A 14,357-nucleotide genomic window follows, 5' to 3' on the forward strand; every position below is an offset into this window, starting at 1 on the left:
GACGATGACTAGGTGTGTTGACTAAGTCTGGAGTCTGGACAACGGCGTCGCGGCGCGGCTGGCTAGCTAACCTCGATAATTACTCTAAACTACACAATTATCAAACTATGACAAAGACAACTATGTAGCTAGCTAACACTGCACTAGTCAAATCGTTCCGTCATTCCGTTGTAATGTATTAGTTGGTGTGACCAACATTTGCCTCATGCAGCGCAACATATCTACTTCAAATTGAGTTGATCAGGCTGTTGATTGTAGCCTGTGGAATGTTGTCCCACTCCTCCTCAATGGCTGTGCGAAGTTTCTGGATATTGGTGGGAACTGGAACACACTGTCGTACACGTTGATCCAGAGCGTCCCAAACATGCTTAATGGGTGACCTGTCATGTGAGTATGCAGGCCATGGAAGAACTGGGACAATTTCAGCTTCCAGGAATTGTGTACAGATCCTTGCGACATGGGGCAGATCCTGGAACATGAGGTGATGGCAGCAGATGCAATTGTGTTAGTTGTCCGTAGCTTATGCTCGCCCATACCATAACCCCACAGCCACCATTGGGCACTCTGTTTAGAAGTTGACATCAGCCCGGTACAGTTGAAACTAGGATTTATCTGTGAAGAGCACACTTCTCCAGCATGCAAGTGGCCATCGAAGGTGAGCATTTAACCACTGAAGTCGATTACGACAACAAACTACCCTGATTAGGACAACGAGCACGCAGATGAGCTTCCCTGAGACCGTTTCTGACAGGTTGTGCAAACCCGCAGTTTCATCAGCTGTCTGGGTGGCTCGTCCCAGACGATCCCACAAGTGAAAAAGCCGGATGTGGAGGTCTTGGGCTGGCGTGGTTACACATGGTCTGCGGTTGTGGGACCGGTTGTACGTACTGCCGAATTCTCTAAAACCACATTGGAAGTGGCTTATGGTAGAGAAATGAACATTCGATTATCTGGCAACAGCTCTGGTGGACATTCCTGCAGCCATCTTGCCAATTACACGCTCCCTCAAAACTTGAGACATCTGTGGCATTATGTTGTGTGACAAAACTGCACATTTTATAGCGGCCTTTTATTGTCCCCAGCACAAGGGGGCTTTAAATGTTCTTCTATTTTTCTGTCTTATTGGATCATGTTGTCAGGCATGGTTTGTCTGACAGATGTTATTTGTATGTAAAATATTCTGTAACAAGTGTTGTTTTTGTGCTCAATGGTGGATCGATTCATAATTATTTAAGAGATGATTGATGAGATGATAAACAGCATGATGTAATAATCATGCTGTTTAATCAGTTTCTTGATATGCCACACCTGTCAAGTGGATGGAATATCTTGGCAAAGGAGAAATGCTCACTAACAGGGATATAACAAATTTGTGCACACAATTTGGAAGAAACAATGTTTTTGTACATATGGAACATTTCTGGGATCTTTTATTTCAGCTCATGAAACATGGGACCAACACTTTACATGTTGCATTTATATTTTAGTTCTGTATAATAGATAGACAATGAGTGACGATAACATGGCTGTGCAGGGGTAGGAAGTATTTGAGGTAGATAGATGTACAGTGCCTTCGGAAAGTATTCAGACCTCTTCACATTTTCGACATTTTCTTAGGTTACAGGCTTATTCTTAAATTGATTAATTGCATTTTTTTCTCATCAATCTACACACAATAACCCATAATGACAAAGCAAAAACTGGTTTTTAGAAATTTAGCAAATTTATTACAAATAATGCACTGAAATATCACATTTACATAAGTATTCAGACCCTTTACTCAGTACTTTGTTGAAGCCCCTTTGGCAGTGATTACAGCCTTGAGTATTCTTGGGTATGACACTACAAGCTTGACACACTTGTATTTGGGGAGTTTCTCCCATTCTTCTCTGCAGATCCTCTCAAGCTCTCTCAGGTTGGATGGGGAGCGTTGTTGCACAGCTATGTTCAGGTCTCTCCAGAGATGTTAGAACGGGTTCAAGTCTAGGCTCTGGCTGGACCACTCAAGGACATTCAGAACCTTGTCCCGAAGCCACTCCTGCGTTGTCTTGGCTGTGTGCTTAGGGTCATTGTCCTGTTGCTGCCACCACCATGCTTGACCATAGGGACGGTGCCAGGTTTTCTCCAGGTGTGACATTTGGCATTCAGTCCAAAGAGTTCCATCTTGGTTTCATCAGACCAGAGAATCTTGTTTCTCATGGTCTGAAAGTCTTTTGGTGCCTTTTGGCAAACTCCAAGCCGGCTGTCATGTGCATTTTACTAAGGAGTGGCTTCCGTCTGGCCATTCTACCATAAAGGCCTGATTGGTGGAGTGCTGCAGAGATGGTTGTCTTTCTGGAAGGTTCTCCAATCTCCACAGAGTATCATGACTCAGGATGAGACCCAGATGCAGACACGTGCAACAAACAAACAGAAAATGCAGGAATAAATACACAGGGACTAAAGGGGTAAAAACGGGAGACATCAGGTGGGGGGTGGAGACAAGGACAATACAGCTGAAACAGATCAGGGTGTGACACAGAGGAACTCTAGAGCTCGGTCATTGTGACCATCCCGTTCTTGGTCACCTCCGTGACCAAGGCCCTTCTCCCCTGATTGCTCAGTTTGGCCGGGTGGCCAGCTCTAGGAACAGTCTTGGTGGTTCCAAAATTCTTCCATTTAAGAACGATCAAAGCCACTATGTTCTTGGAGACCTTCAATGCTGCAGAATTGTTTTGGTACCCTTCCCCAGATCTGTGCCTCGACACAATCCTGTCTCGGAGCTCTACGGACAATGCCTTTGACCTCATGGCAAGGTTTTTGCTCTGACATGCATTGTCAACTGTGGGACCTTGTGTGCCTTTCCGAATCATGTCCAATCAATTGAATTTACCACTGGTGGACTCCAATGAAGTTGTAGAAACATCTCAAGGATGATCAATGGAAACAGGATGCACCTGAGCTCAATTTCGTGTCTCATAGAAAAGGGGCTGAATACTTATGTAAATAAGGTATTTCTGTTTTTGATTTTTAATAAATTAGCAAACATTATTTTTAAACAGTTTTCACTTTGTCATTATGGGGTATTGTATGTAGATTGATGAGGATTTATTTAATCCATTTTAGAATAAGGCTGTAACGTAACACAATTTGTAAAAAGTCAAGAGGTCTGAATACTTTTAAAAGGCACTGTATATATAACAAGGAATAAAGTGACAGATAGTAAACAGTATCAGCAGTGTAAATGACGAGTCAAAAAAGATAGCGCAAAAAAGGGTCAAGGCAGATTGTCTGGGTAGCTATTTGGTTAAAACTATTTAATTAACTATTGAGCAGTCTTATGGCTTGGGGGTCGAAGCTGTTCAGGGTCATGTTGGTTCCAGACTTGGTGCATTGGTACTACTTGCCGTGGGGTTGCAGAGAAACCACTATATGACTTGGGTGGCTGGAGTCTTTGACAATTTTTAGGGCTTTCATCTGACACCGCCTGGTATAGAGGTCCTGGATGGCAGGGAGCTCGGCCCCAGTGATGTACTGGGACGTAGGCACTACCCACTGTAGCACCTTGCAGTCGGATGCCAAGTAATTGCCATGCCAAGCGGTGATGCAGCCAGTCAAGATGCTGTCAATGGGGAAGGGGGGAAGAGGCGTTTTCGTGCCCTCTTCATGACTGTCCTCTTCATGACTGTGCTGGTGTTTTTGGTCCATGATAGATCGTTAGTGTTGTGGACACCGAGGAACTTGAAGCTCTAAACCCGCTCCACTACAGCCCTGCTGAAGTGAATGGGGGCGTGCTCGGCCCTCTGTTTTCTGTAGTCCACGATCAGCTCCTTTGTCTAGCTGACATTGAGGATGAGGTTGTTGTCCTGGAACCAGACTGCCAGGTCTCTGACCTCCTTCCTACAGGCTGTCTCATTGTCATCTATGATCAGGCCTACCACCGTCGCGATGTCGTCAAACCTAATGATAGCGTTGGAGTCGTGCACGGCAACGCAGTCATCGGTGAACAGGAAATACAAGAGGGGACTAAGCACGTACCCCTGAGGGGCCCCGTGTTGAGGATCAGCGTGACAGATGTGTTATTGCCAACCCTCACCACCTGTGGGCGTCCCGTCAGGAAGTCCAGGATCCAGTTGCAGAGGGAGGTGTTTAGTCCCAGGGTCCTTAGCTTACTGATGAGTTTGGAGGGCACAATGGTGTTGAACGCTGAGCTGTAGTCCATGAACAGTATTCTCACGTAGGTGTTCCTTTTGCCCAAGTGGGAAAGAGCAGTGTGGAGTGCAATAGAGATTGCGTCATCAGTGGATCTGTTGGGGTAGTGTGCGAATTGGAGTGGGTTCAACCCCCCAGCCTTTCACTGGGGGGTTGACTTCAATTCAGTAGGTTTACCCAAACAGAAAGAACAAACACACACATCCAAGGGCAGCAAAGCGAGAGGGGTAAATGTGTCCTGTTAAATGCTCTCTCCATGGTGCTGAATTACCTCCACGCTGTTTTGGTCTAGTGCGTTAAAAAGCAGTAGATTGAGAGGTTGACCTCGTGCACTTTCACCCCTTCCCACACACACATTTAATGACAGGCAGAAAGCATGTTTTATTCATTTAGACACCCAGAAACATACTGACAGTCACATACACACACATACTGACGTCTTAACGCAGTGCAGCACGCATCCCAACCAGAATAAATCTCCATATAAGCATTGGATTTGAATCTGTAATCCATGAAACTGCGTTCTTCTGAGAGCTGTAGGATGTAGCAGCTGTCATTGGTATAATGTAGGTTAGACCAACAATGTTGAGCCTGACACATTTCCCTGTAATTAGGCCTAGCCTACAGTGGCATGTATTCATGTGTGTATAGGGAAGCCAGGGTTCCCAAAAATGTACCAATATATATATGTTTTATATAAAATCACAGAAAATAATGTATCTTCCGTGTCTCTGTTTCAGAATTTACCTTCAATTCGCAAGAGACTGAATGTATCTCACAGTAGAAAGTATTTGAGCAAGCCAAACCGCGCCCCCCTGTCTCTCTATGTGTAGGGCATCTATCTGATGGTGTCTGGTTTATACAAGTACGACAATGACATTGTTGCCACCCGTAGCATTGAAGGCAAGAGAAGCCAGCAAGCATTTGACCTATCTTGATAAAAAAATATATAAAAATGTGCAAATCAGCATTTAGCTAAACTGACTGAGCTTAACTGTGACTGGTCCTGGCGCACCAAAAAAAGTGTCAAGCGAATCCAGCTTGGATTTTAGCGTCACTCCTATCAAATCCCATTGAGAGAATGTCATTGACAGAACAGCTTGAATTGTTGCATTTTGTTGTGTTGTTGTCCTCCGATGGCAGCAGCTAGCTAAAATTGGCCCTTTCCTAAACTAGCCATGGATGGAGATAGATATTTGGACTTCCGGTTTTACTTAATTGTCAGTACTGGCCAATGATTATAATGGCGATTCTGCACCAACCATTAATTCATACATTGTTGTGTCCCTGGCCTGCGAGGATGGAAGTTTAATATGTAGCTAGATGTAGAAGGCTAATGTTAACTAGCTAACATTGCCCATGAATGGAAGTTAGGCTAGCAAGCAAGTATTTTAGCCAGTTAGCCTAGGACAAAGAAAAATAAAAGCTGTACTGTATGACAGAGTGATAGACCGTTTCAGCAACATGAAAGAGGAGGACGGAATTAGTGTTTCTCTACAAGTAGCATGAGTGAACATGTTTTTTCTACTTGCACAACGTGCAAGCACACATACCTACACATGCACACATACCTACACATGCACACAGACATCAGAACCATGGCCAGCCACATCATATTTAGCTTATGTTGATTGGACTAAACTGTTTTTGGTATATTTTTAGTTGTCACCGTATTAGACTAAGCAGAGGTGATTTGATCATGTTGATGCTGGAATATTGGAAGCAGATCCTGATTTCTTTGCGACTTGCGGTATCTCTCTGTGGTACTAAATCAATAGTTGTCTAGTGGTCCGAAAATGTCGGAAACATGAACTTGCTTGACCATGCTGTAGGTCATGTAACTGTCTATTACTGTTCATGCAATATGCATTGCTGGACTTCACTGGATAGAGGTCGCTATCCGGTTTAGTGATAAAAAACAAAGGTGTGGTTGAATGTATTATTCCACAATGTCTTCTTATTGTCTCTGCCTTTAGGCCAATATATCACGACACATAGGTTGTAATATGGCTTCTCCAGTGATTTTACCCACGCACCGCTACTGCTAGCCTAGGCTATGCATCGAGTCTCTAATGGTCATAAAAAAGCGTTAATAGTCCAATTAACAGCATAAGACACCAAGGCTATATAGGGGCTGTTAGTCCCAGATATTCCATGGTAAAACCATCGGCCCATATAACTAACTTTCAGCCATACATTTTCAGTTGGATTCAGAAACAGGAGTCATGGTCATCTTTACACAAGTTGGAGCTTTCCTTCGATATGCTCTCTCCAAACGTCCGAAATTCAGTGATGGATGATCTCAGTCCTGCGTGTGCCCTTTGAATAGTTTGTGTGTGTGTCACGACTGCGCGGGTTCTCGCACTCCGACACCAATTCAGGGCTCGCCTGTGGTTGACAGCGCGTGGTTCACGCTGGACCCTCCTTCCCGTCTCCTCCTCTTTCCCTTCTCTCTCTCTGTCTCTCTCTCTCTCTCGCTTTCTCTCTCTTTTCCTTCTTTCCTCTACTCCGCTCATTCACGAGGGCTCGCTCACCAACTCTACACGAAACAGGGATGCAGCGAGCGCAAGGCGCAGCCTGAAAAATGGCACGAGTCTTCCCTTGGATCTATCCATCCCTTTTTATTTTCTCCCCCTTTCTTTTTCACGCGTTTGCGCCATGTAAAGGCTTACGGAATTACCCGGAGAATGAAGGTAAGAGAGTGGTTAACGATTGTTTAGGTTTTGACTCGGTGATTTGAACCGCGGGGGTTGTTGCGGTGTACAGAAGGTGGAAGGCGGGAGCCCCGGTTAGTCCACCGTGGACGTAACCGTATAGAGTCGCTTCGTTAAGTGCTCTGACGGTGTGGTCGGTATGAATCATGCATAAGGTCAGCTAGGGCACGGAAAGCGGTGTAGAAGCATGGGAAACTGTAGATCCTTCATGGAACACGACATTAAATGATGTATAGCATCGAGGCAATGTTGTGGAGATATATGTGGAGGCAACATGGTATGCGCAGGAGACATGATTTAACTTCACAAGCTTTTCTTGTATTGGGCAATGGTTGGATACACATTTGACCTTTAAGACACATTCAACTTGTATGGGTTTGATATTAATAATACTGATATTAGGCCTAATAATGATGGCACATTATTTTCAAGTAAGGGCTACTGGTCTAGGCTACAGCAGTGTTTCAAATCAGGACTAAGCTAGCAATTACTATAGATTTGTCACACATTGCTGCTGGGCCTCTCTCTTCGTTATTGTATTAACATTGATATGCCTACTCAGCTCAAAATTAGAGCGGACCATTTGCTGAGTAACTACTTCCCTCCTAACTACATTAAAGCTAGATACGCAAGCACAGGGTTTGAAGAGATTGTCATATGGGTGAAATTCTATAAGCACTGTCTTTGAGACATATTTGATCACTCTGTGGTTTGATCATGTAATGATGTTCATGCGTTATGTGTGCAGTTATTACTAATCAGTTATGAATTGACTGTCCAGTTTCTTGATACTTTCTTACAACTGTGTTATGACATAATCTGACTAATATTCGTAGTGAATTAATGTTTGTGAAAGTTCTGAGTTTCGAAGCACTTCCCGAGCCTTCCTTTCTCCCGTTTAGTGGCGTGTCTGTGGCTGGAGCAGTCGTTACCCCGTAATGTGTTTGAACAAAGCTTTCGTATTGGACGTGCGGAGCTATACGTCCTATTGACAAGCTCATCTCTCCTCCCTCTCTCTCTCTCTTTCTCTCTCTCTCTCTCTCTCTTTCTCTCTCTTGCGCTCTCACTCTCTCTCTCACACACATGCACACACACACACACACACACACACACACACACACACACACACACACACACACACACACACACACACACACACACACACACACACACACACACACACACACACACACACACACGTGTCCTTATCCACCCTGATGGCCAGTGATGCCTCTTGTGTCAGCCGCTTTCATATGTATTTTTGGTTTTAACCCTATCCCAAATGTTAACCCTGTGTGTGTGTAATCCCATGAATCTCATGACTCTGGAACAGAATGCATGTTCGATCCCAGTCGTGCACACAGGTTTTTTATTTAAGGTTATAACCCTATCCCAAACCTCAACCCTTAACGTAACCATTTGGAATGAGTGCCTAAACTTAACCCATAATGCGGATGAAAGTCTAATTCTGCTGTGAGAGCTTGTTGGTTGAACAGTGTTGTTGCAGTGAAGTGAAAGAGAACATCCGTTGTGTGGTGTTCTGTCTTTGATTGTATGTCACACACACACACACACACACACACACACACACACACACACACACACACACACACACACACACACACACACACACACACACACACACACACACACACACACACACACACACACACACACACTGTGTAGTTCATACTGTAAAGTCCCACTCAGGGGATAGGAAGGCAGCAGGCACCGGAAACAACAGACACAGCATGAGAAAAGACAACACAGTGTTTAAAAATTTATCAAATGACTTCTACGCATGATGAAACCTACTGGAAGTGAAGGAAACCAGTGCTGATTTAGATCAGGGGTGGTCACCTCCAGTTCTCGAGGGCCTGATTGGTGTCACACTTTCTCCATCCCTAGCAAACACAGCTGATTAATCAAATTGCATTGGAAACTGAAGATCATGATTGTGTGATTATTGGAGTCAGGTGTGTTAGCTGGGGCTGGGGCAAAACTGTGACACCAATCAGGCCCTCGAGGACTGGAATTTCCCACCCCTGATTTAGATAAAATGTGTGTGTGTGTGTGTGTGTGTGTGTGTGTGTGTGTTGTTCTGTCCTGTATTATCTTGATGATTCCAAGACTAAAGGGAGAAGGCAGGTCATAGGCCGTAGGTGAAGCAACACTGACACTCCGTTGATGTCAGTATCCTGCTGTTTCCCTCTCATCCTCCGACTAGTCGTCTAATTTGCAACTCCAAGTACACACAGGTGTGTGTGTGTGTGTGTGTGCTTTCTGTAGGCAGTATAATCCAATGAAGCCTGTTTTCAGAGCCAACGTACTCTCTGCTTTGTCTTTCCTTGCGGCAAATAAAACTCTCGCTGTCTCTCTCTCTCTCTCTCTCTCTCTCCCCCCCCATCGTTCCCTTTTTCTCACTCACCCTTGTTATTTTTCTCTCTCTATCATTCTTGGCTCTCGTGCTGTGATTGCTCCCTGAGCAATTGCTCTGTGTGTGTGTGTAGTTCTGAATATGTGTTTGTGTTATTGTAAGCCCCTGCTGAGGCTAATAGAGGTGAATATGAATATGATGACATGTGATTAGTGGTTTGAGTTGGACTGAGGGGAAATCCTCCAGGCCACTACAGTGAGAGTGAGAGAGAGACCGACATATATTTATGTTTATTTATTTTACCTTTTGTTCTTTAACTATTTGCACATCATTACAACACTAGAGCTTTGGGCCAGTAACCGAAAGGTTGCTGGATCGAATCCCCGAGCTGACAAGGTAAAAATATGTCATTCTGCCCATGAGCAAGGCAGTTAACCTACTGTTCCCCGGGCGCCCGAAGACGGTGATGTCAATTATGGCAGGCCCCCGCACCTCTCTGATTCAGAGGGGTTGGGTTAAATGCAGAAGATGAATTTCAGTTGAATGCATTCAGTTGTACAACTGCCTAGGTATCCCCCTTTCCCTTTTCCCTAGACATAATATGACATTTGAAATGTCTTTATTCTTTTGGAACTGTGTATAATGTTTACTGTTCATTTTTTATTGTTTATTTCACTTTTGTTTATTATCTATTTCACTCGCTTTGGCAATGTAAACATATGTTTCACATTGCCAATAAAGCCCCTTAAATTGAAATTGAATTGAGAGAGAGAAAAAGAGAGAAAGAGAAAGAGAAAAAGAAAGAGGCAGGTGTAGTGACCATGTCAAACAGCAGATGGTGCTTCAACTCACTGTCACTCCCAGCCCTGAGGGGAGACTCACACAGGGCGCTCCATGGGCCGGTTGAGCAGTACACAACGTTTTGGAAAAATTCACATAGAAATATACTATGTAGAACAAACATGCCTCTCTGACATGTGCAATAAGAAATCACATTGTCTCTGTTCATGGCGTTTCTGTCTGCAGCATTCAACAACGTTTAGCTGCTGAACATGGCCCTGGTGACTATGATTTCAGTGTCAAATTCAGTAGGAACCAAACAGAAGCAAACAGGGAGGGACTACCTGAACTTGTCCAATGAGAAATGCTTGTTTTCATTTTCTGTTGCCCAAAATATTTCTATGGTATGCTACAATGAATATGACCCACGTGTTAACGAAGCATGCCGTGAATTATGCTTAGTTATGCTGTTTGTATATTTCATTTAACACCAGCAGAATGTGCACCAGGATGATTTGAACTTTGACCATGCACGAAAATGGCCTGCACTACATAGATTAGTGGGTTAGTTCTGTTAGCTTGAACTCCAAGTCTGCTTGGTGTGCTTCACTGGTTTTAAATGATACCCCCCAGACACACACAAACACACATGAACACGCACATGCACACACACACGCACATTCCCACAAGCAATCACCAGTATGCTTATTAGTGCCGATGCAAGCATATGTAAAACAAACACTTGTACACACACGCACACGCCTCAGGTTCCTGGGAAACCGTATTCATGAGGGCAGAGGTCGTCTGTGGTTTAATTGCTTTAATCTGTAATAGTTGTAGTTATCGGCAGGTCTCCCTTGTAACAACCGTGCCCTTGGACAGATGAGGACATTGATCTTCTCTCTTCCTTTTTCTCTGTCTTTATCTTCTTCATTCTACCCTCATTCCCTATCTTCTTCTTCCATGTCTTCCTCTCTTTCATTCCCCCATCTCTCCCAGCTCTCTCTCCCATTCATTTTTACCATACCTCTCTTCTTTCTCTCTCAACTAATTTTCCCTCTTTCCCCCATTCTCTCACTCTGTCTCTCTTTCCATCTCTCTCTCTCTCTCCCTCCTCTCTCTCCACTGCAATTGACCTGCCCCTCTATTAGCTGTGTTACAGTTTAATAGGAGCCTTGAGCTACAGGAAGGCTGCTGTAATGATATGTAGCCACATAGAGCTTACAGGTCTCTCTCTCACACACACACACACACACACACACACACACACACACACACACACACACACACACACACACACACACACACACACACACACACACACACACACACACACACAGAGCTTCCCTGGCCTGACCGTTAGACGTTTTGCTCCATTTCCCTCGTCTGGTACACCCTCTCACCCCTCTGTCTGTCTTACACCCATCTCACTAGAGGTCTTCTCGAGGGCAAAAAGTTTGACCCATTTCGAAATGGACCCGGGGCTTTCCTCCCTGGACCCTACCCAGATAAATATATTTTTTTAGAGACCCAGTCCGAACGGACCCGATGACAACCAGATCCGGCCCCGTATAGACACGGGCCTGTCCAGATCCAGTCTGATCCAATCCAAGTGAGGGAAGCAGCAGGTTTTTTTTAGATGTTATTCACTGAAGCTGTTATTGCACACACTGAAGGAGAGAGGAATGAAGGCGCTAGTAGCAGGCGGGGGAGGGACCATGCTGTGTGTTTGTGACTGTATGTGGCTGAGTGGGGCGATGAGGAGAGAGAGAGAGACAGCAGCAACCAAGTTGACTCGAACTAGTTACTGACTTCTAGCTGCCAAAGCTAGGTTATTTATCACCTAATCGGATTACATAGTACCTGTTTTGACTAGCTAGTTAGAGAAGCTAGCTAGTTAACATAGCTAGTTAGCTACCTAGCTGGGCTGGCTAATTGAGGCTACATAGGCTGCAGTTACAACAACAACTCTATTCAAAGTGTTAAGTAGCAGCCTACCTGTTGGTTCTTTGTTTTTGTAGCCTGTCCTTCTCATTTAATTTTTAATGCCATCATTTTAATTCCATCTTCCATTGATCTCCTAACTTGCTTGCCATGGCAAGTGATAAGAATGGTGCCGGAGGGGATGGCTACCGTTTTACGGGCTCCTAACCAATTGTGTTAATTTGTTGGGGTTTTTCTGCATTGTTTGTAACTTATTTTGAACATAATATTTCTGCTACCGTTTCTTATGACCACAAAGAGCTTCTGGATATCAGAACAGCGATTACTCACCTCGAACTGGACGAAGATGATGTGAAGGATATAGTGCTGCTCCCGGACCAGGCCCAAATTCCCGTCGTTCTCATGAAGAGGAGACACTCGATTGAGGGGAGGCAGATCCGGGAGCCTTGTCAGAATTTGTTGGCGAGTGGGTAACCCGCCTCTACCATATGTCCTATTGGCCAACGTGCAATCATTGGAGAATAAATTGGATGAGCTCCATTCAAGACTATCCAACCAACTGGACATAATTGTAATATCTTATGTTTCACCGAGTCGTGGCTGAACGACAAAATGGATAATATACAGTTGGCTGGGTTTTCTGTGCATCGACAAGACAGAACACCGACATCCGGTAAGACGAGGGGTGGTGGTCTGAGTCTATTTGTCAGTAACAGCTGGTGCGTGAAATCTAATATAAAAAAGTATTGTGTTTTTTCTCGCCTGATGTAGCGTACCTCATGATAAGCTGTAGACCATACTATTTACCAAGAGTGTTTTCATCTATATTTTTCATAGCTGTCTATTTACCACCACAAACCGATGCTGGCGCTAAGACCGCACTAAACGAGCTGTATAAGGCCATAAGCAAACAAGAAAATGCTCATCCAGAGGTGGCACTCCTAATGGCCGGGGACTTTAATGCAGTAAAACTTAAATGTGTTTTACCTAATTTCTACCAGCATCTCACATGTGCAACCAGAGGAAAAAAGCTGTAGACCAACTTTACTCCACACACAGAGATGCGTACAAAGCTCTCCCCCGCCCTCCATTTGGCAAATCTGACCATAATTCTATCGTCCTGATTCCTGCTTACAAGCAAAAACTAAAGGAGGAAGTACCAGTGACTCGCTCAATACGGAAGTGGTCAGATGACGCAAATGCTAAGAGCTGCCGCTTTCAGGGCCGAGACTCTAACCCTAACGCTTATAAGAAATCCTGCTATGTCCTCCGATGAACCATCAAACAGGCAAAGCGTCAAGACAGGTTTAAAATGTTATCCTACTACACCAGCTCTGACGCTCGTCGGATGTGGCAGGGCTTGCAAACTATTACGGAATACAAAGGGAAGCCCAGCCACAAGCCGCCTAGTGACACACGCCTACCAGACAAGCTAAATGACTGCTATGCTCGCTCTGAGGCAAGCAACATATTAGCATGCATGAGAGCACAAACTGTTTCGGACAACTATGTGATCACGCTTTCCGTGGCCGATATGAGTAAGACCTTTAAACAGGTCAAAATTCAGAAGGCTGCAGGGCAAGACAGATTACCAGGATGTGTACTCAGAGCATACGCTGACCAACTGGCAAGTGTCTTCACAGACATTTTCAACCTGTCCCTGACCAAGTCTGTAATACCTACATGTTTCAAGCAGTCCACCTTAGTCCCTGTGCCCAAGAACGCCAAGATAACCTGCCTAAATGACTACTGATCCGTAGCACTCATATCTGTAGTTATGAAGGGCTTTGAAAGGCTGGTCACACCGTCATCCCAGAAACCCTAGACCAACTCCAATTCACATACCGCCCGAACAGATCCACAGATGACGCAATCTTTATTGCACTCCACACTGCCCTTTCCCAACTGGACAAAATTAACCCATACGTTATACTGCTGTTCATTGACTTCAGCTCAGTGTTCAACACCATAGTGCCCTCAAAGCTCATCACTAAGCTAAGGACCCTGGGACTAAACACCTCCCTGGACTTCCTGACGGGCCACCCCCAGGTGGTGAGGGTAGGCTGCAACACATCTGCCACACTGACCCCCAACACGAGCGCCCCTCAGGGGTGCATGCTTAGTCCCTTCCTGTACTCCCTGTTCACCCATGACCTTGTGGTCAAGCATGACTCCAACACCGTCATTAAGTTTGCCGACGACACGACGATGGTAGGCCTGATCACCGACAACGATGAGACAGCTTATAGGGAGGAGGTCAGAGACCTGGCAGTGTGATGCCATTACAACAACCTCTCCCTCGACGTGATCAAGACAAAGGAGCTGATCGTGGACTACAGGGAAGGGAGGGC

General features: G+C 44.9%; 1 protein-coding gene across 6 annotated transcripts in view; it reads left to right on the forward strand.

Moving 5' to 3' along the window:
- Nucleotides 1-6,557: 6,557 nt before the first annotated feature.
- LOC106569453 (ephrin type-A receptor 3-like) overlaps nt 6,558-14,357 on the forward strand; it is a 242,004-nt gene continuing 234,204 nt past the window's right edge. For 2 of the 6 annotated variants that reach the window (XM_045694303.1, XM_045694304.1), the window contains exon 1: nt 6,558-6,884. In XM_045694303.1, the coding sequence (XP_045550259.1) occupies nt 6,776-6,884 (109 nt within the window). In that variant the 5' untranslated portion in view covers nt 6,558-6,775. The remainder of the gene's footprint in view (nt 6,885-14,357) is intronic. The other 4 variants (XM_045694299.1, XM_045694300.1, XM_045694301.1 and 1 more) reach the window with 2 other exon arrangements.

Source organism: Salmo salar, chromosome ssa14, assembly GCF_905237065.1.
Source record: "Salmo salar chromosome ssa14, Ssal_v3.1, whole genome shotgun sequence".
NCBI classification, from domain to species: Eukaryota; Metazoa; Chordata; class Actinopteri; order Salmoniformes; family Salmonidae; genus Salmo; species Salmo salar.